General features: G+C 35.1%; 1 protein-coding gene across 1 annotated transcript in view; it reads left to right on the forward strand.

The window, feature by feature from the left end:
• Nucleotides 1-22,659, forward strand: part of HFM1 (helicase for meiosis 1) — a 129,029-nt gene that overhangs the window by 34,081 nt on the left and 72,289 nt on the right. The window contains exons 16-23 of the mRNA XM_064588835.1: nucleotides 330-475; nucleotides 1,394-1,488; nucleotides 2,122-2,255; nucleotides 3,062-3,109; nucleotides 6,056-6,136; nucleotides 19,727-19,818; nucleotides 21,227-21,333; nucleotides 21,433-21,480. Coding sequence (XP_064444905.1) covers nucleotides 330-475; nucleotides 1,394-1,488; nucleotides 2,122-2,255; nucleotides 3,062-3,109; nucleotides 6,056-6,136; nucleotides 19,727-19,818; nucleotides 21,227-21,333; nucleotides 21,433-21,480 — 751 coding nt within the window. The remainder of the gene's footprint in view (nucleotides 1-329; nucleotides 476-1,393; nucleotides 1,489-2,121; nucleotides 2,256-3,061; nucleotides 3,110-6,055; nucleotides 6,137-19,726; nucleotides 19,819-21,226; nucleotides 21,334-21,432; nucleotides 21,481-22,659) is intronic.

The raw sequence follows: 22,659 nt of genomic DNA on the forward strand, positions 1-22,659 counted from the left end.
CAAGTATTCTGACTTATTTCTGCTTTTCTTCCAAGAATCTAAAATTATGTAATTACCCATGCATATACATGCTACAGTAAACTCTGGCAGTTTTAGTTCTTTATCATGCTACTGAATAGTGCTACCTGAAAAGTAAGAATTTAATAGTTTTTTGGTTTTAAGATGTGTTATTATTTTACACTGTAATGTTCTTTTCCTCTTTGTTTTTCCTAAGTTCCCTATGTATGAATTTTTATTATATTTATAAGAATATATATTTTATAAAATGATGTCTACCTGAGGCAATAAAATTATATGGCTTGAAACTATTATTTCTTAATCTGATGCAGTTACTACCAGTACTTTAGCTATGGGAGTAAATTTGCCTGCTCACCTAGTAGTTATAAAATCTACGATGCATTATGCTGGAGGAATGTTTGAAGAGTATAGTGAAACAGATATTCTACAGATGATTGGTAGAGCTGGTCGACCTCAAGTAAGTGACAATATTTTATTTTTGTAACTTGTTTTAAAATAAGGTAAAAAGCAAAAACTGTTTTTTGTGTACTTTTTGTTAAACAGGAGATTAACGTTTCATATTCAGATTAGGTTTAAAAATAAGTGCAACAGGAAATCTACTTTAATGGAGACATAGAAGTAAAACAAGTCTCACCAAAGGAGACATGCTGCCTCTACTCCCTCTGAGTTTCCCTTGGCTGATGGTTGGGCTGATAAATGTGTATATACTGTCAAAAATTTTTTGGTTTTTTTTTTTTTTTTTGGTTTTGAGGTTTTTTTGGTTTTTGTTTTTTGTTCTGAATGGGGATGCTATTTGTATTTTAGATGGGACAGTTTTTCATTGTGTAGGACTGTCATACATTGCAGAATGTGTAGCATCCCCGAGTCTTAGCACAAAATGCCAATAGTGGTCCCCAGGTATTGTGACAATTAAAAATTAGCCCATATACATTACAAAACATGTCCTACCTTTAGCAAATACTCAAATAAAGAAGTCATTCATATAGTTAGGGAACATTTAGGAAGAGTATCTTTTCAAAGAAGTCAAAATATTATGTTATATAAGTCATAGTTTTTATAAGATCAATTAGATTATATGTAAACTACACCAATCTTATAACTTTTATCCAGGTGCCTAAGTTTGTTTTGATTTTACTAATACCAAAATTATGTTACATTGAAACCAAAGTAATATTTTTACATCTATACTCTTGGAAGGTTTTTAATTAAATTTTCAGTGAACATTCAAATTCAGAAACAGTTTTAAGGCATTTTTGACCTGTTGTTTAAGTCAGGGACTGTTTAATATAAAATGAAACTCATGAGTTCTTGAAGAGGACTGGTGCCAACATGTACTCTTTTTTACTACATTTCTCTGTGTTTATTTTTTTTCCAGTTTGATACTACAGCTACTGCAGTTATTATGACTCGGTTAAGTACAAAAGAGAAGTATATTCAGATGTTAGCTTGTAGTGACACTGTAGAAAGCAGGTAATACAGAAAATATTCTAAAAAGTTGTTAATACCACTTATATTTTTCCTTTTCACATATTAAAAGGAAATTTGATTAGGAGATTTTCTAAGGCCATTGTCTTGAAACTTTTCAGTAATCTAAGTAGAAAGTTTGTGTCCTTTTAAGAAATTTAATAGTTAAAAAAAAAGGATAGCGTAATATTTTTATTCAGTAGTTTCCTAGCATGTGGTGGCATGTATCCTTGTTATAAAAGGCCAAATTAGTAATAAGACTATAATTTTCACATCTCTTTACATCTTTAAAATTTGTTTAATAATAGAGAGATAGGCAATCTGGAAGCTTTTAGTAAAGCATATGATTGTAATACTCTGAGAGAATATTCACTCTCACTCTTTTTAAGTAATAATGTCTTCTGGAGCCATGGGATAGAGAAAAATCTATAATTTTTTAACAGTTGAACTGATTTTTATGGTTTTCTCTTATATTTTTGAAAATTAAGTTATTTTTCATGAATTAATAATATAGCAATGAGTATATTATTCAATTATATTCAGTTGAATTATTCAAAATATTATTGCAGTTTAAAAAATAAGGTTATGGCATTGAAATACATATTACTAATACAAAGGTTTTGGGTTTTTTTCTACTAGTTTACACAGACATCTTATTGAACATTTAAATGCAGAGATAGTGTTACATACCATCACAGATGTGAATATTGCTTTGGAATGGATACGATCAACTTTGCTTTACATCAGAGCCTTGAAAAATCCATCTCATTATGGTTTGTTACTTGATTTGAAAAAGTAGTAAATGTTTCAAGCCAGTTGAATCTATATTTATACTATTAAGTCACAGAATAGATTACAGACACTAATAGGTAACAGAAATAAAAAATAATATTCATAAATACATTAGAGGCAAGAGTAGACAAATATGAGAAATCTTTATCTGTTTTACTTCCAGTCTTTTAATAAGGTTTGAAATCACCATTAAAAATAGATCTTTTAAAAAAAATTAACTCAAATAAAAATAATAAAAGTGACTAAAATTATTTTTTAAAAGGTAAAGTAAAAAAAATTCTTAAATTTTGTCTGAACTAGTGTTCAAATCAAAGGATATAGTACTGCTGTTGCTGCTGGAGTTTGCATCCTGCTTCTAAAGCTAACACACATATGGTTATATTGCTTCTAGAAGGTTCTTTCATATGGTACAGTTATAAAGTAAAAATACTTGGAATTGCTGAATATCAAATTATATCAAATTAAAACCTGATTTGTTACAATACTATTCTAATGTACACAGGTTCAAAACTTTAAGATCTCCAAGGGGAAAAAATACAGTATGCATGGTCATGGTTGTACAGTAAAAAAAGCAAAAGATAGCCAATTGATATTGAAAGGATTTTATAGCAGTGGTTATTTTCTATAGATAGCTAAGCCTTGTTTTAACTCATTAAGCTATTTTTCCCCCTATTTAAAATTAAGTTAGACTACTCTTTTCTAGTTAACTCGGGTATAAACTGAGCCTATAAAAATGAGTTAAGTCCTTTCTATTTTAATTTTTTATGAATTTTCATAACTTTTACAGGTTTTGCATCTGGATTGAACAAAGATGGAATTGAAGCAAAATTACAAGGTTAGATGCATTTCCTTGTAAAAATTATATTTTATAAATTTTAATGAAAAAGGTCAGTTAGTGTGAAAGTAAGAATACTCTTTGGTAAATTATTTCTTAAAAAAGTAAACTTGTTTCCAGAAAAAAATATATGAAGTATTCCTTTTTCACATGCAAATAAAGTTTAGCACATATGCTTTTTTACTGAATTAATGAATTTTTTAATTCTATCAGAATATCTTCCTTTTTATAATATGTTAACTTTGTTTTTATTTTAAAAATGACCCTCATCTTTGAAAATATTGCCTATAGATATACAACTCTTCATTTTTCTAGTAATTACTTGAATATATAAGCCTACCTTGATTATGGGCTTCTTATCCTAATCTGTGCTAATTAATGATATATTCCCATCAAATCCCAGCTTAATTTTTCAATTAATTAATACTTCATTACCTGTCTTTTCAAATATCAAAAAATTATTGAGCATTTATTAGGTTAGAAATTATCAGTTCTTCTTTGTATTGATTCTCTTTCGGTGAAAGAGAAAATTTTAGATCCACTAAAAATATTTAGCCAATTTTGGGGTACCTCACTGTCTCAATTGGTAGAGCATGCAACCCTTGATCTTGGGGTTGTCAGTTTGAGCACCAGAGCCTCACATTGGGTACAAAGATAACTTTAAAGGGGGGAAAAAAAGGATCAAGGAGTAGACATCCATCTACAGAGCAGCACTCCTAGTCTAGACCCTCACTTGGTTAGATCTGAAAATATTTAGCAAATTTTAATTTATTCTCTACTTGGATATACACATATGGCATATTAAAATGCAGAGATAAGGATGAAGCAGTAAAATTATCTTGATTAAAGAATAAATATATTGCTGAAGCAAGGTGCTAAGCAATAGCATATATTCATAATGGTGCTACTGAGAAACAGATCTATAAAATAGTTGTATTATCCTTTATTTACTGATCAATTTTATAATGGAGTTTTTAAAACATATTTTTTGGTCATAATGATCAAATACACCAAGACAGTCCAATATAGTCTTGCTATATTCTGATAATTGTAATGATTTAACTTTTGTTAAATTAGCAGAACCACAGTTCGTATTTGCCTTATCTTTAGTCATTATAGGGTAGCTAAGTTTTACCTATAAAGAATAGCCAAGTTTATTATATAACTGAATATAATATTTTGGTATCCCTGGAGATCTGCTTTAAATCTCTTAGGAAGGATCCTTAGCATTTCTAAATTTGGTTATACTTTCTTGCTCAGGATCCACCAGTAGTTCCCTTATCACTCTTAGAATAAAATGCAAACTTTCACCAGAGCCCACAAATCCACCTTGATATCTCCTTGCCTATTTCTCTGGCTTCATCTCTTGTCATTTCCCCCCCCTTTCATTCTGTTGTTTCTAAATCGGATCTCTTGCTGTTCCTAAAACACCAAACTTGTTTCCACATCAGGTCCTTCCATTCTTTTCCTTATTCCTAGAACACTTCTCACATATTTTACTTGTGGTCTCCACCTTCATTTCATTCAGATCTTTGATCAAATATTAACTCCTCAGAGAGGCCTTCTTGGACTACCTTAATTAAATCTACCTCTTCAGAGAGGATGGTAAAACAATTTCCATGATATTATTGCTGTTTTCCTTTTCTTGGAAAGGTGACATGCTTATGTTGAAAATTAGGATGAATATATCCTTACTGTATCAGATATTACATAGCTTTATATCAGAAATACATAAAAAGTTAAAACCTAAAGAATTCTTATTTTCTAGGTCCTTTCTCTCAGCTTTATTTTCTTTCATAGTACCTTTCAATGCCTGAAACTTTATTATTTATTATTAAATTCTGTACTGTTTTCTTCCATAAAATATAAGTTCTGTAGAGAAGAAACCTTGTCTTGCTTATTGCTGTAAACCTAAAGCTTAGAATAGTGCCCAGCATATAATGTAGTAAGTATTCTTCTTTGACTGATTAACTTATTGCGTGTTAATAGTGGGTAATTAAGAAAATTGGCAAAAACTTCAAAAGCCTTACTTAACCAAATACTTAAAACTTTATCAAGCTGCCTAAGCAATGTTGCTTAAACTGAAGTTATTTCTCAAAGAATTTTGCCTTTTAAGGGCTGTGTTTTTGTGAGTGGCTCCTTTATTTAAGATTGAACAGGTTGTGGCATTCCCACTCCCTGCTCTGAATTACCTTCAATCTTCTGGGCTTTATAGCATAGAACAATGGGAGCACTGTGGGCAGCAGGCTACTATAATTGCTCTGATTTTCATCAGTCAGTGAGAGCTGAACTTGCATTACTTCCTGTTCAGAGGTTCCTTCCAGGTAGCAATAGTAGCATGTTAGAGATGCTAAAGTAAGTACTAAAGCATCAGCTGAAATAGTCACAAGTGGTTGCCTCAAGAGGTGGCAAACTCAGAGGAGGGAAAAGACTGGTGTTTTTTGAAGAATCTTTGTAGATTTATTTGAATATACTTTGTGTGTATATATCTTTGATAAAAGTTAAAAAAAAAAAAAAAGAAAACCAGGCCACATTGGATATCAGATAGCAGGGTGGTTACATAGACCTGGAGCAAGTAACCTAGCTTCTCTATTTCTTTGTTTCCTAACTTGTATATGAAATAATATTAGTACCTACCTTGTTGTGTTATTATGAGAATTAAATGAGGAAATACAAATATCCTCATTTAAAATAACAAGTTCCAAGTTGTAAATGTTATTTCATAACTTATTTTGATAATTTATATTATTGTTACTACTAGAAAATCTTTTTAGCCTATTAACTGGCTCTTTTATTTAATGAATATTTCCTTACCACTTAATTAGCGACTATAGTTTTTCCCACAGCAAATATATAGAAACAGAACTTTAGCATATTTGATTATAAACTCTATTTCGTGCTGCTTCCTTATCTTAATAAAATAAAAATATGTTTATTATTGGACAGAATTATGTTTGAAGAATCTGAATGATTTATCATCTCTGGACTTGATAACGATGGATGAAGATGTTAATTTCAAACCAACTGGTAATTTTTTTTTAAAGATTATTTATTTATTTGAGAGAGAGAGAGAGAGAGAGAAAGCACCAGAGAGGGGACGGTCAGAGGGAGAAGCAGACTCCCCACTGAGCAGGGAGCCCGATGCGGGACTTGATCCTGGGACTCCAGCCAAAGACAGACGGTTAACCGACTGAGCCACCCAGGCACCCCCCAACTGGTAATTTTTACATCAGTTAGTAAATTTAACAATTGCTTAAGACTAAGACTAAATTTTAAATAGTTAATATTAAAAGACATTCAAAAAACAAAAAACAAAAAGACATTAAAAGACATTCAAAAAACAAAAAAGATGAAGTAATTTTTTTCTGATGTTTATTAAATAATAACTGTCAGGGAAAAAATTTTAAAAAATATGTTCTACTAAAATTTAGATGATACTAAAATTAAATTGTGGTCTCAGTTGTCTCAGCAGGGTATCATCATTGTTAGCATGATATATTTATGTAAGAGTTCTATTTATAAAACTATAGAGCTTCTTTTTGACAGGTCCTTTGTTTTCACTGATTCTGGTGACTTTTGGCAGAGAATTGAAATATTCAAATCTTTGGGTCACTTCAAACCTCTTATAATTCTTGTAGATACTCTTTTGCCAGTTCTTAATTATTCAAACATTGGTTATCCAGATGGTTACTTCGGCTCCTTTTCTTTCTCTCTTTCTCTATTTCATTCTAGTTAGAGTACAATAGAAGAGACAAAGAATGGTTTGTAGTTTTTAGCACTCATGATTAGAAGTTTCTTGGGGGAGCATTTATTTTGGGGGGAGGAGGAGCAAGATGGTGGAGGAGTAAGAGACCTAAATTTCGTCTGGTTCCAGGAATTCAGTTAGATAGTTATCAAACCATTCTGAACACTTACAAACTCAACAGGAGATAGAAGAAAAGAATAGCAGCAATTCTATGAACAGAAAGTCTACCACTTACTGAAAGGTAGGACATGTGGAGAAGTGAATCCGAGTCAATATTTGGGAAGATAGACCGTGTGGGGAGGGAGCCTCCGTCAGCCGGCTACCAGCAAGTGATAGAGCAGCGGAGCACAAAATCAGAACTTTTAGAAGTCTGCTCCAGTGAGGGACATCACTCCAGCAGCTAAGCGGGGAGTGGAACCCTCGCTGGGACAGTGTGGTCTCAGGACCCTCGGGGTCAAAGAAAGACGGGGTGCCTGAGTGCGGCAGAGCTCCCAGGTATTTGAGCAGGGAAGCCAGCTGCAAAGACGGAGCCGAGGAGTGAGCTCTCAGCTTGGGGTTGCCAAAAACCGTGATCCATGGCACAGTCAGGCCCCTGCTCTTTGAGCAGGGACCCAACAAAGGGCAGATCCGGGGAGACTCCCCTTCCTCCCGCAGGAGGAGCAGCATGGGCGCTCACCACAGTAATCTGCTGGGTTTGAAGACTCCAAACGGGATCATGTGCCAGAGATAGAAACGCTTGGTCACAAGCCGATGAGCACAGAGTGCAGCTGGGGACCAGGGAAACAGGAGTGATTGATTGCTTTTCTCTGAGGGACCACTGAGGAGTGGAGCTCCAAGCTCTCGGCTCCTCTGGGGCGAGAGATTGGGAGGCTGCCATTTTCAGTTTCATCCTCTAAAGCTGTACAGAAAGCTTTCGGGGAACAAAAGCTACCGAGAGCAAACCCGAGCAGATTACTTAGTCTGGCCCCTGGCAAGGGCAGTGCAATTCCGCCTGGGGCAAAGACATCTGAGAATCACTACAGCAGGCCCCTCCCCCAGAAGATCAGCAAGAACATCCAGTCAAGACCAAGTTTACTGATCAATGAGAACTGCAAAACTCCAGTGCTAGGGGAATACAGCACATAGAATTCATGGCTTTTTTCCCCATGATTCTTTAGTCTTTCAAAGTTAATTTTTTAAATTTTCTTTATTTTTTCTTTTTCTATTTTTTTAGTTGAATTTTTCTTCTTTCCTTTTTCAACCAACATCTTAACAATCCCTTTTTTAAAATCTTTTTTAATTTGCATTTTTACAGTCATATTCTATCCCTTCATTGTATTTAATCTTATTTTTTGTATATATATAAGTTTTTCTTTCCTTAAAGTTTTGGGACACAGCTTCTTATAACAGACCAAAATATACCCTAAATCTAGTATATGGCTTTGTTCTAGTCTCCTGCCTGATCACATTCTCTCTCTCTTTTTTTTAAATTTTTTTTCTTTCTTTTGCCAACCAGCTTCTTATCTCATCAATTCCTCTTTTAAAATCTTCTTTAATTTTCATCTTTACAGTCATATTCCATCCCTTCATTGTATTTACCCTTATTTTTGTATATATATGTTTTTCTTTCTTTAAAATTTTGGGAGGCAGTTTCTTCTAACAGACCACAATACACCCAAATCTAGTGTGTGGCTCTGTTCTATTCACCAGCCTTATCATATTCTCGCCCAACCACCCCTCCGGTTTCAGATCTCTTCTGATTTGTTTACTGTATATTTTTCTGGGGTCGTCATTACCCTTTTAGCATTTTATTCTGTCATTCATCTGTTCTTCTCTGGACAAAATGACAAGATGGAAAAACTCACCTCAAAAAAAAGAAAAAGAGTCAGTACCAATTGCCAGGGACCTAATCAATACAGATATTAGTAAGATGTTGGAACCTAGAGTTCAGAATGATGATTATAAAGATACTAGCTGGGCTTGAAAAAAGCATAGAAGGTACTAGAGAATCCCTTTCTGGAGAAATAAAAGAACTAAAATCTAACCAAGTTGAAATCAAAAAGGCTGTTAATGAGGTGCAATCAAAAATGGGCTCTAACTGCTAGGATAAATGAGACAGAAGAGAGATTTAATGATACAGAAGACCAAATGATGGAGAATAAAGAAGCTGAGAAAAAGAGAGATAAACAACTACTGGATCACGAGGGGAGACTTCAAGAGATAAGTGATACCATAAGATGAAACAATATTAGAATAATTGGGATCCCAGAAGAAGAAAAAAGAGAAAGAGGGTCAGAAGGTATATTGGAGCAAATTATAGCAGAGAACTTCCCTAATTTGGGGAAGGAAACAGGCATTAAAATCCAGGAGGCACAGAGAACCCCCCTCAAAATCAATAAAAATAGGTCAACACCTTGACATCTAATAGTAAAACTTACAAGTCTCAGAGACAAAGAGAAAATCCTGAAAGCAGCTTGGGACAAGAGATCTGTAACCTACAATGGTAGAAACATTAGATTGGCGAGAGACCTATCCGCAGAGACCTGGCAGGCCAGAAAGGACTAGCATGATATATTCAGGGCACTAAACGAGAAAAACATGCAGCCAAGAATACTATATCCAGCTAGGCTGTCATTGAAAATAGAAGGAGAGATAAAAAGATTCCAGGACAAACGAAAACGAAAGGAATTTGGAAACATGAAACCAGCCCTATAAGAAATATTGAAAGGGGTCCTCTAAGCAAAGAGAGAGCCTAAAAGTAACATAGACCTGAAAGGAACAGAGACAATATACAGTAACAGTCACCTTACAGGCAATACAATGGCACTAAATTCATATCTTTCAGTAGTTACCCTGAATGTAAATGGGTTAAACACCCCAATCAAAAGACACAGGGTATCAGATTGGATAAAAAAAATAAGACCCATTGATATGCTGTCTGCAAGAGTCTCATTTTAGACCCAAAGACACCTCCAGATTGAAAGTGAGGGGGTGGAAAACAATTTACCATGCTAATGGACACCAAAAGAAAGCTGGGGTGGCAATCCTTATATCAGACAAATTAGATTTTAAACCAAAGAGATGAGGAAGAGACTATATCCTACTTAAAGGGTCCATCTAACAAGAAGATCTAAGAATTGTAAATATCTATGCCCCTAACATGGGAGCAGCCAATTATATAAGCCAATTAATAACAAAAGCAAAGAAACACATCGACAACAATACAATAATAGTAGGGGACTTTAACACCTCCCTCACAGAAATGGACAGATCATCTAAGCAAAAGATCAACAAGGAAATAAAGGCTTTAAATGATACACTGGACCAGATGGACTTCAGAGATATATTCAGAATATTCCATCCCAAAGCAACAGAATACACATTCTTCTCTAGTGTCCATGGAACATTCTCCAGAATAGATCACATACTGGGTCACAAATCAGGTCTCAACTGGTACCAAAAGATTGGGATCATTCCCTGCATATTTTCGGACCAAAATGCTTTGAAACTAGAACTCAATCACAAGAGGAAAGTCGGAAAGAACTCAAAACATGGAGGCTAAAGAGCATCCTACTAAAGAAAGAATGGGTCAACCAGGAAATTAAAGAAGAATTTAAAAAATTCATGGAAACAAATGAAAATGAAAACACAATTGTTCAAAATCTTTGGGATGCAGCAAAGGTGGTCCTAAGAGGAAAGTATAGAGCAATACAAGCCTTTCTCAAGGAACAAGAAAGGTCTCAAATACAGAACCAAATACACAACCTAACCCTACACCTATAGGAGCTGGAGAAACAACAGCAGATAAAGCCTAAACCCAGCAGAAGAAGAGAAATAATAAAGATCAGAGCAGAAATCAATGAAACAGAAACCAAAAGAACAGTAGAACAGATCAACGAAACTAGGAGCTGGTTCTTGGAAAGAATGAATAAGATTGATAAACCCCTGGCCAGACTTATCAAAAAGAAAAGAGAAATGACCCAAATAAATAAAATCATGAGTGAAAGAGGAGAGATCACAACCAACACCAAATAAACACAAACAATTATAAGAACATATTAGGAGCAACTATATGCCAGTAAATCAGATAATCTGGAAGAAATGGATGCATTCCTAGAGATGTATCAACTACCACAACTGAACCAGGAAGAAATAGAAAACCTGAACAGACCTATAACCACTAAGGAAATTGAAGCAGTCATCAAAAATCTCCCAAAAAACAAGAGCCCAGGGCCAGATGGCTTCCCAGGGGAATTCTACCAAACATTTAAAGAAGAATTAATACCTATTTTTCTGAAACTGTTCCAAAAAATAGAAATGGAAAGAAAACTTCCAAACTCATTTTATGAGGCCAGCATTACCTTGATCCCAAAACCAGACAAAGACACCACCAAAAAGGAGAATTACAGACCAATATATCTGATGAACATGGATGCAAAAATTCTAGACAATACTAGACAAAATACTAGACAATAGGATCCAACAGTACATTAAAAGGATTATTCACGGGGGCGCCTGGGTGGCTCAGTCGTTAAGCATCTGCCTTCAGCTCAGGTCATGACCCCAAGGTCCTGGGATCGAGCCCTGCATTGGGCTCCCTGCTCAGCAGGGAGCCTGCTTCTCCCTCTCCCACTCCCCCTGCTTGTGTTCTCTCTTGCGCTGTGTCTCTCTCTGTCAAGTAAATAAATAAAAAATCTTTAAAAAAAAATAAAAGGATTATTCACCATGACCAAGTGGGATTTATTCCTGGGCTGCAAGTTTGGTTCAACATCCGCAAATCAATCAATGTGCTACAATACATTAATAAAGAACAAGAACCATATGATCCTCTCAATAGATGCAGAAAAAGCATTTAACAAAGTACAGCATCCTTTCTTGATTAAAACTCTTCAGAGTGTAAGGGTAGAGGGTACATACCTCAATATCATAAAAGCCATCTATGAAAAACCCACAGCAAATAATCATTCTCAATGGGAAAAACTGAGAGCTTTTCCCCTAAGGTCAGGAACATGGCAGGGATGTCTACTATCACCACTACTATTCAACATAGTACTAGAAGTCCTATCCTCAGCAATCAGACAACAAAAAGAAATAAAAGGCATCCAAATCGGCAAAGAAGTCAAACTCTCACTCTTTACAGATGATATGATACTTTATGTGGAAAACCCAAAAGACTCCACCCCAAAACTGTTGAACTCATACAGGAATTCAGTCAAATGGAAGGATATAAAATCAATGCCCAGAAATCAGTTGCATTTCTATACACCAACAACAAGGCAGAAGAAAAATTAAGGAGTCAATCCCATTTGCAATTGCACCCAAAACCATAAGATACCTAGGAGTAAATCTAACCAGATAGGCAAAGAATCTGTACTCAGAAAAATATAGAATACTCATGAAAGAAATTGAGGAAGATGCAAAGAAAGGGAAAAACATGCCATGCTCATGGATTGGAAGAACAAATATTGTGAAGATGTGAATGCTACCGAGAGCAACCTACACATTTAATGCAATCCCTATCAAAATACTATAAACTTTTTTCAAAGAAATGGAATAAATAATCCTAAAATTTGTATGGAACCAGAAAAGACCCCGAATAGCCAGAGGAATGTTGAAAAAGAAAAGCAAAGCTGGTGGCATCACAATTCCGGACTTCAAGCTCTATTACAAAGCTATAATCATCAAGACAGTGTGGTACTGGCACAAAAACAGACACATAGATCAATGGAACAGAATAGAGAGCCCAGAAATGGACCCTCAACTCTATGGTCAACTAATCTTTGACAAAGCAGGAAAGAATGTCCAATGGAAAAAAGACAGTCTCTTCAACAAATGATGTTCGGGAAATTGAACAGCCACATGCAGAAGAATGAAACTGGACCATTTCCTTACACCATACACAAAAATAGACTCAAAATGGATGAAAGACCTAAATGTGAGACAGGAATCCATCAAAATCCTTGAGGAGAACACAGGCAGCAACCTCTTCAACCTTAACCACAGCAGCTTCTTCCTAGAAACATTGCCAAAGGCAAGGGAAGCAAGGGCAAAAATGAACTATTGGGACTTCATCAAGATAAAAAGCTTTTGCACAGCAAAGGAAACAGTCAACAAAACCAAAAGACAGTCGACAGAATGGAAGAAGATATTAGCAGATGACCTATCAGATAAAGGGCTAGTATCCAAAATCTATAAAGAATTTATCAAACTCAGCACCCAAAGAACAAATAATTCAATCAAGAAATGGGCAGAAGACATGAACAGACATTTCTCCAAAGAAGACATACAAATGGCCAACAGACACATGAAGAATGCTCCACATCTCTTGGCATCAGGGTAATACAAATCAAAACTACAATGAGATACCACCTCACACTGGTCTGAATGGCTAAAATTAACAAATCAGGAAACGAGAAATGTTGGCGAGGATGCAGAGAAAGGGGAACCCTCCTACACTGTTGGTGAGAATGCAAGCTGGTACAGCCACTCTGGAAAAGAGTATGGAGGTTCCTCAAAAAGTTGAAAATAGAGCTACCCTACGACCCAACAATTGCACTACTGGCTATTTACCCCAAAGATACAAATGTAGTGATCTAAAGGGGTATGTACACTCCAGTGTTGATAGCAGCAATGTCCACAATAGCCGAACTATGGAAAGAGCCTAGATGTCCATCAACAGATTAGTGGATAAAGAAGGTGTTGTATATATACAATGGAATATTATGCAGCCATCAAAAAAAAAAAAGAAATCTTGCCATTTGCAATGACATGGATGGAACTAGAGGGTATTATGCTAAGCAAAATAAGTCAATCAGAGAAAGACAATTATCATATGATCTCACTGATATGAGGAATTTCAGAAACAAGACAGGATCATAGGGGAAGGGAGGGAAAAATGAAACAAGACGAAACCAGAGAGGGAGACAAACCGTAAGAGACTCTTAATCTCAGGAAGCAAACTGAGGGTTGCTGGAGGGGAGGGGGGGTTGGAGGGTTGGGATGGCTGGGTGATGGACATTGGGGTGTGTATGTGCTATGGTGAGTCCTGTGAATTGTGTGAGACTGATGAATCACAGACCTGTACCCCTGAAACAAATAATACATTATGTGTTAATAAAAGAAACCCACATATTTATTTTGGGGAAAAAAAAAGTTTCATGGTGGAAATATTGACTTCATTATTTCAAATTAATCCTTATAGAAGTTGGGAGCTATAGAAAAGTTGTTAAGAAATCGGAATCCTACTTGTTAGCATTTGACATGTATCCTTCCATTTTTTAATGCATTTTTTATATATTTGCAACCATAGTTTAGAAATGTATGACTTTGTATCATGTTTTTACTTGTATTTAATATAAGGTTTTAAAATTTTTTCTTTATCTCTGTTTTTTTGCCATTTTAATTACTATGTGTCTTGGTGTGGACCTCCTAGGGTTGAATTTTTGGGAGGGTCTATGTGCCTCCTGGATCTAAATGTCTGTTTCCTTCCCCAGATTAGGGAAGTTTTCAGGTATTATTTCTTCAAATAAATTTCTGCCCCCTTTTCTCCCTTTTCTTCTCAGGTCCCTATAATGCAAATGTATTACACTTGAGGGAATCACTGAGTTCCCTAAGAGTATTCTCAATTTGCATAATTTTCTTTCCTCTCCTTTGCTCAGTTTGGTTACTTTTTGTTACTGTCTTCCAGGTTGTTAATTTGTTCCTCTGCTTCATCCAGCCTATTTATTCCATCAAATGTATTTTTAATTTCATTTATTGTGCTCTTGATCTCTGATTGGTTCTTTTCATCTATTTATATAAGGTTGTTTTTAAAGCAATTTATTGCCCTTACTCTCGGCCCTAGATATATAACTGTTTTTTCTTTCTCCCATGGTCCTTCTGATAAACATAATTTTGTTTGTGAAAATTATCTTTTGTGTATTCTAGGGTGTCTCATTAGAGGGGGCATGAGAATCATTAATGTAACTTCATCTATTCTTTAGGTACTTTCACTCTCAAGAATCTAATTCCTACTATCGTTCCTTCCCTGTGGAACTTCTTGAATACACGGATACCATTCCTTCTACTCTTGAATATACCAAATAAATGATCTATGATGATCCTTCTCCATCATCAGTGACTATTACCTGACTAATTTTCCTCTTAGTAATCTTTTAATTTTCCTCTGCTTTAGCGATCTCTCTTTGCTGACCATTTTGCTTTACTATGGGTTTCTTGAAGTTGCAGACCTTGGACCTTCATTCCCAGTTTATGATTATTTTCTTAGAAACATGGTTTACCTTCAAGTTTCAGCTACAGTCAATACATAAATGAATTCAAAACTGTAATTTTGATTTTGGTTCTCACCTTCTTTACAAAATTTGTGCTCAATTTTCTTTTTCTTTTTTTTAGATTTATTTTATTTGTTTTTTTTTTTAAGTTTTTATTTATTTATTTGAGAGAGAGAGTGCAAGAGTGATAGCAAAAGCAAGAAGAGGGAGGGAGAGAGACAAGCAGACTCTACTGAGCACAGAACCCATGCAGGGCTCGATCCCAGGAAACTGAGATCATGACCTGAGCCAAAATCAAGAGTGGGACGTTTAACTGCCTGAGCCACCCCGGTGCCCCAGTGCTCAATTTTCTGTTGGAAGTCTTTACTTACATAAATAACATGAAACTTGACATCCAGAAGCATGTAACAGTTAATTTGACTTGGAATACTGTGAAATGGAATGAACATAAAAGTTGGGTTCCAAAACCTGGATTTCATTCCCAGTTCTACCACTTGCTAGCTGTGACCTTATGCTCACTGAACCTTAGTTTATTCATCTGCAAAACAGGAATATATTATGTGTCCTACTTACATTATTGGGTTGTTGTGATGATCAAATGGGATAATCAATGTAAAAAATTTTTACCATAAACATGAGTTGTTGCTCTCTTTTGTCCAAGGTTAGAAAGTATATCTCTGTCTATATATTTGCCTATCATTCTCAATAGCATAACCATTTTGCCAAGCTTGAGATTATGAAATATTTGATATCTTTGATTTCTCTTTAATTCTTCTGTCATTCCATGTCCAGGCTATACATATACATGCATATTATATATATATGTGTGTATATATATATATAAATATACACACACACACATATATATATATATTTACACACACACACACACACAAAGTTGATAGATGATAGCTAGCTAGCTAGCTAGATAAATAAAATTTATTGTAAGTAGTTGGCTCACATGAGTACGGAGGCTTAGAAGTCCCAAGATCTGCAGTCAGTAAAATAGAGGTCTAGAGAGCCAATGGTACAGTTCTAGTCTGAGTGTGAAGGCATGAGAACCAGAAGAATTGATGGTGTAAATTCCAGCCTAAAGCTGGCAGTCTTGAGACCCAAGGAGAGCCAATGTTTCAGTTCAAGTCCAAACTCAAGAAAAGACCCATGTCCCAGCTCAAAGCAGTGAGGCAGAGGAATTCCTTCTTACACCAGAGGGTCAGGCTTTTTATTCTGTTTAAGTCTTCAACTGATTGATGAAAATCATCCACATTAGGAAAGGCAATCCGCAGGGCACCTGGCTGGCTCAGTTGGAGCTTGCAACTCTTGATCTTGGGGTTGTAGGTTGGAGCCCCACATTGGGTGTAGAGATTACTTAAAAATAAAATCTTTCAGTAAAAAAAAAAAAAAAAGGCAGTCTTTACTCGGTCTACTGATTCAAATGTTAATCTCATCCAAAAACATCTCCACAGACACATCCAGAATAATATTTGACCCAATATAGAGATACTCTATGGCCAGTTGACAGTTAAGTTGACACCTAAAATTAACCATAGCAGCTTAACATAAGCTACACAAATCTAGCTGAAAGTAGCCGAATTCTCAGAATAATACAGCACTGCACATGATGCCCTTTTACCTGGTCTTCTCTGGGCCCAGGTTGGCCATGTACTGTGCCTTGAAAGTACATATTACCCAATGTCCAGTCTCTGAACATATTGTCTTTTGTGTTTATAACTCGGTAGCCTCAACTCTTATTACACCTTACACCACTAAGTTATTTAAAAAAAACACACACAAAGTGTTTATGTATGTATGCATGCATGTGTCTATGTATGTATGTATAACTTTATGAGGAATGTAACATGTCTTTTAAACTGTGTTAGTATTTTTATTAGGATAATTATTGAGGTTAGTGTTCTTTTTATGAGGTTACATGAATTGTTTAGTTGTTTGCTTCAAAGAAGGAAAGAAGGAAAGAGAATTTTAACCTAAAATGCAGTGCTAAGGCCATTTAGCAAAGCTGATGGAGAATCTTTAATTCAAAGTTCCCTATCCAAGGAATTCTTGTCTTATAGGCCTACCTTAATATTCCTGCCATGCTTAGTCATTGGTTTGGAGCATCTCATGAGAAGTATGATCTTGGTATAAACATAGTGATAGATTCAGAGTATAATAGCTGGAGCCATCAGTCAGTCACTTCTGGTAGTAAGAGATGTGGGAGGTGTATTCCCATGGCCTCTATTTCTACCCCACCCCCCAATCCTATGGCCTTTACTTTGAAATATCCTGAATTTGCTATTATAAGAATATTCATCATTCAATACCATATTGATTAAAAGTTGCATCTTTATTTCCACCTTCACTTGCAAATCTTTTGAATTTTTTCCAATCCTTCTATTTTGACTCAATGAAAATTGAGTGGGGCTCCAACCTACAACCCCAAGATCAAGAGTTGCAAGCTCCAACTGAGCCAGCCAGGTGCCCTGCGGATTGCCTTTCCTAATGTGGGTGATTTTCATCAATCAGTTGAATGCTTAAATAGAATAAAAAGCCTGACCCTCTGGTGTAAGAAGGAATTCCTCCTTTCTAAGTTATTTTTATACCTTACCTAGGAATCTTTCATCCTTTCTAAAGACTTTTTTTTTTTTGACACAGAGAGAGATAGCTAGAGAGGGAACACAAGCAGGGGGAGTGGGAGAGGGAGAAGCAGCCTCCCGCTGAGTGGGGAGCCTGATGGGGGCTTGATCCCAGGACCCTGGGATCATGACCCAAGCCGAAGGCAGACACTTAACAACTGAGCCACCCAGGCGCCCCTCTCTCATCCTTTCTAATAAGCCAGCAAGCATCAAGTCTTTTCTCAAACCTTTCATTTTCTCTAGCAGGGAGAAACCTTATATTAATTTATAAACATCAAGGATAAGAGGAACATCTTTAAATATATCCTAAAGGTTAACATACTTGTTCCCATGGTAACCATATTCTCTGTATCTCACACACTGCTCTCAGAAGCTGCGTTTTATGAACCACTGCATCACCCGCATTTTGTTTGAACATATCCACCAGGATCTTAATTGATAAAAGTGGCTTTTAAGCTTCCCCGGCTACTTCTCTTCCTGATTCTTAGTTCTGTCAACTCTACGATGTCCTTGATGCCTATATGTCTGATGGAATGTCCAATTCTTCCCTTCTTCAGCAAAACCTATAGCAGCAGTATGCAATTTTTTCTTACCAGCTGTTTCCTGTGTGTGCTCACAAGGCTTGAAATTCTTTATAATGTTTTTGACAATTTGTAATTGAAACCAGTAACTTTTCAAATGAATTTCATCTTTTGCTTACCCCTGCTTTACCCATACTGCTACTTCCAGCCAACTCAATGTTCTATTTCCAAAACCATTTGTTTTCAAATGTCAATTTAAATATTGCTCAAGAATTTTAAGTGGTCCCCTGTTATTTTATAAATCAAATCCAAAATCTAAACTCCTTTGTTAGCATTTCAAGGCTCTTTCAGGCCCTCATAGTCTATTATTCATCATGTTTTGGTAATAAAAGTAGGCAACATTTATTTACTGTTAGGCACTATGCTAAGTACTATACATGTAATATTGCATTTAATCTTCACAACAAACATGTGACATATATACTTCTATTATCCCCAAATTACATTAAGAAACTGGTAAAATAACCTGCAAATGATCACCTACCTACTAAGTGATGGAGCAGTGACTCAAAGCAAGTCAGTTTCACCTGAACTCATAGTCACTATCAAGCCATATCTCTCACTAAAGTATTCTAAAGATAGTCTTTTTAAAAAAATTTTTTTTAGAGAGTGGCAGGAGAGGGAGAGAGAGAATCTTAAGCAGGCTCCATGCCCAGCACAAGCCCAGCGTGGGGCTCAGTCTCATGACCCTGAGATCATGACCTGAGCTGAAATCAAGAGTCAGATGCTTAACTGACTGAGCCACCCAGGCGACCCTAAAGATAGTCTTTAACTTTGCTGTTTTGATAAGTAAGTCTTGATTTTTTTACTGAGGTCATGACCACTTTTCTTTTCTGCCAAGGCATATTATTTATTTTTAAATCCTGCTCAAGCCCCATTTTCTCTACTGAGGCATCCCACACTGACCATTCTCTTAGATTTAATTTCTTCTGTACTTAAGCTTGTATATGTAAATATATTTTTTAAAGATTTATTATTTATTTTAGAAAGAGAGAGAGTGTGTGTGCACAGAGTAAGGAGGGGCAGAGGGAGATCGGAGAGAGAATCTCAGGCAGACTCAGGCTGAGCACAGAGCCCAATGCCGGGCTCCATCTCATGACCCTGATATCATGACCTGAGCCAAAGTCAAGAGTTGGATGCTTAACCAACTGAACCACCCAGGTGCCCCTTGTATATGTAAATATTATCATTAACTGGATTTTGTCCTCTAGTCTGGCTATTTTTCATATAGTTATCTCCCTCGCCGACCTATAAATTCTAGAAACTGTGTCTTCTAGATTTTCTGGTGTGTCTTTTGTACCTGATGCTCTTACAGGCATAGAATAGATGTTAAGGAATGTTTGTTAAACTGATGAAAAAGCAAGTTGTTTCAACTGGAGTGAATGTTTCTTTTTCATCTTTTTCCACAGAGGCAGGAAGATTGATGGCTTGGTATTACATTACATTTGAGACAGTGAAGAAATTTTGTACCATCAGTGGAAAAGAGACTTTATTAGATCTGGTAAATTAGTTGTCACTAGAAAATAAATATGTAATGATATAGTATAAAATAATAGTGGGGAAACAACTAATTTGCATATCTCATGCAATTTAAGAATGAGTGAGCAGACAAGAAAGCATTTTCTAGTAGTGCTGTGTCTCTCCATCTTATATACCTTTGATCATGAGATATGGAATATTACTCTTTACAATAAATTTTCAATTGTATCTCTGTATCAGGGCTAAGAAAATTTATATACATACCCAAAGTGGGGATGGCAACTACCTTTCAACTTAAGTGATAATGCCAATTACCTTGGTAGTGGCTACCAAGTATACTTTGTTGAGAAAGACCAGGATGATGTGGCATGATATATTAGGCAAGTCTGCTGTGAGTGATGGACAATGTTGGACATGTGTGCCACGTACTTGCAATTCTTCCCTAAATCTTTTGCATCAGAATAATAGTAGAAATAGGATAGTATTGGTGATAGACCAGAAAAAAGCAGTGATTGTGGAGAAGTGGGAGTGAAAACAAGGTTATACTAAGATATCAACAGTGAGGGCAACTTTACAGCTATAGCAGTAAATAGAATGATTGTCATGTTGTTGATACCTGAGAACTGTAGTGGTCCTTTCTCCCTTTATAGGGGACATGAATATGCAACAAGATATTTATTGTTATTCTCAAATTTAACCATTAATTTTTATTTAAAATATCTAAGTTGATTTTTGTAATGAGATTATTATACAAAAATTGCACAAAAACTGATGAAAACTAGAATGCTTGTCTTTTTATGTAAATATTATTCTTAACTAAGGGAATCGAGAGTAGAAAATCCCTGATATTAACATTAACTAATCTTATTTTAAGTTCAGTGAGTAAGAGGATTAGAGCGGATGTTAGTTTCATGTTACAGATGTGAGAAACCAAAGCACAAGGAGTGCTTTGCTCAAAGTCATCTGGCAGAACTAGGCTCTGTAATACAAATTTCTTAATATCTAAAGCATTCTTTCCATTACAAAATTCATGTCATTCAGGATAATGATTTGCAAACTACAGAAGAGTGAATAATAATATAATAGTAGAAATGACAGCTACATTAATTGAGTGCTTACTGTGTGGTAGGAACAAGGCTGAATATTTTAAATTTTATTTTGTTAATCTTTATGATCTTATTGGTGTAGTCCCAGTCTCTAGCATAATGTCTGGCATATAACAAGTGTTTGTAAACACTTATTAGTGAATGAATGAATCCTTAAAGAAGCAAAATGTATAAAGTGAATTTTTAATTCTATTACACATTTTAAATGATAAAGCTGTGATATCCCAGGGCAGCTTGGAAAATAAGTAAATACAGGGAAAGAAGATGAGAGGAAAGAAGTAAAGAAGGGATATAAGTAAATGGGCAAATGATGAAATTTTATAGGTCACAATGATAGCCAGCTGCAAGGAATTTGCAGATGTGCAGTTAAGGATAAATGAAAAGAAAACACTGAATACTTTGAACAAAGATCCAAATCGGGTAACTATCAGGTATGGAAATTAAATATGTCTTAAATAATTTTTTAAAGGTTCTGTTTAGTTAAAATAAGTAGTAATAATAAAAGTTTTGCCCTGTGTTTTTATTTATAGATTTCCAATGGAAGGAAGAATTAAAACAAGAGAAATGAAAGTAAATTGGTAAAGATGATTGTTAAATGTCTTAAAATACTACCATTTGTGATTCATATTTATAAAACTTTTTTTAGTTTTAAAATTTATTTTAAATTTGTTTTCCTTAATACAAAAAAGAACACATTTACATAAAAATAAGGTGTCAGAATATAGATGTGAAATTAATGTCCAAAACCCTAACTTCAATTAAAATAGATGATTTGTGAATTTTTTAAATCAACAAACATTTTTTGAGAGTGTGTTCTGTTAAAGCAAGGTAATGATAGAAAAGAAAGTTAAGTTTGTCATCATCAGGAGTTTTCAAGTTATCTTGAATGAGAACCATGTGTATAAAGATAATGGACAGTATGAAAACACATATAATAGATGTATATTAAATGATAGTGGCATTCTGGGAGAGCAAATAGTAAAAGTAAAAACATGAGTGAGAGAATGCATATATGACAGTGGAATGTCTATTCTACCGAGAATGGGAAGTTTGTATAGAGGAATAGTAATTAGAAGATTAAACTAAGACTACATTGTAAATTGTGACTTTTACAGTTTGCCATCACAAATACAATGATATTCTTTTCTGCTTGCCTTAGTGGTTGATTTTCTGAGTATTTAGGTCTTACTGTTAAACTTTTTGACTTAGATGATGTGATTTCATGTGAGATGACTTTTTTATGTATTTCAATAAAACCTGTTATCCAAAGAATTTGTTTTTCCTCCTTAGGTAGAGGAGGTCACTCTCTCCGGGATACTTCCTTACATTCCATTGAATTTTATCTCCCACATGCCTTGAAGTCCTGGAAACAAACTTCTCACAGTTATATACAGCTCAACAGGCAGATCTATAGCTTGGACAACAGAAGTTAATGTTCTGTTTCTTAGCTATATTTTTCTAGAAATTCAAATACCCTTAGAGACTATATAGTCTAGTCCTTTCATTTTACAAATGAAGTAAGTAATGCCCAGATAAGCTGTGATTTTCCCAAGATTTTTTTGCAATATTAGAGACTGAGCTAGAACTAGAACCTAGGTCTCTTGCTTCTCTCAATGATTTTTTTCCCATATACTCTGTTGCGTCAACTATTGGGTCAAATTAAATCAAGGTATATTTCCACAAGCATCTTCTTAGGAACACTTTATTTGCAGCTTTAATGCTTCCATTTACCTTCCCTTAAATTGGGTCATACATTC

Source organism: Mirounga angustirostris, unplaced genomic scaffold, assembly GCF_029215605.1.
Source record: "Mirounga angustirostris isolate CCGP_5_RB_7025 unplaced genomic scaffold, mMirAng1.0.hap1 SCAF_4, whole genome shotgun sequence".
Lineage (NCBI taxonomy): Eukaryota > Metazoa > Chordata > Mammalia > Carnivora > Phocidae > Mirounga > Mirounga angustirostris.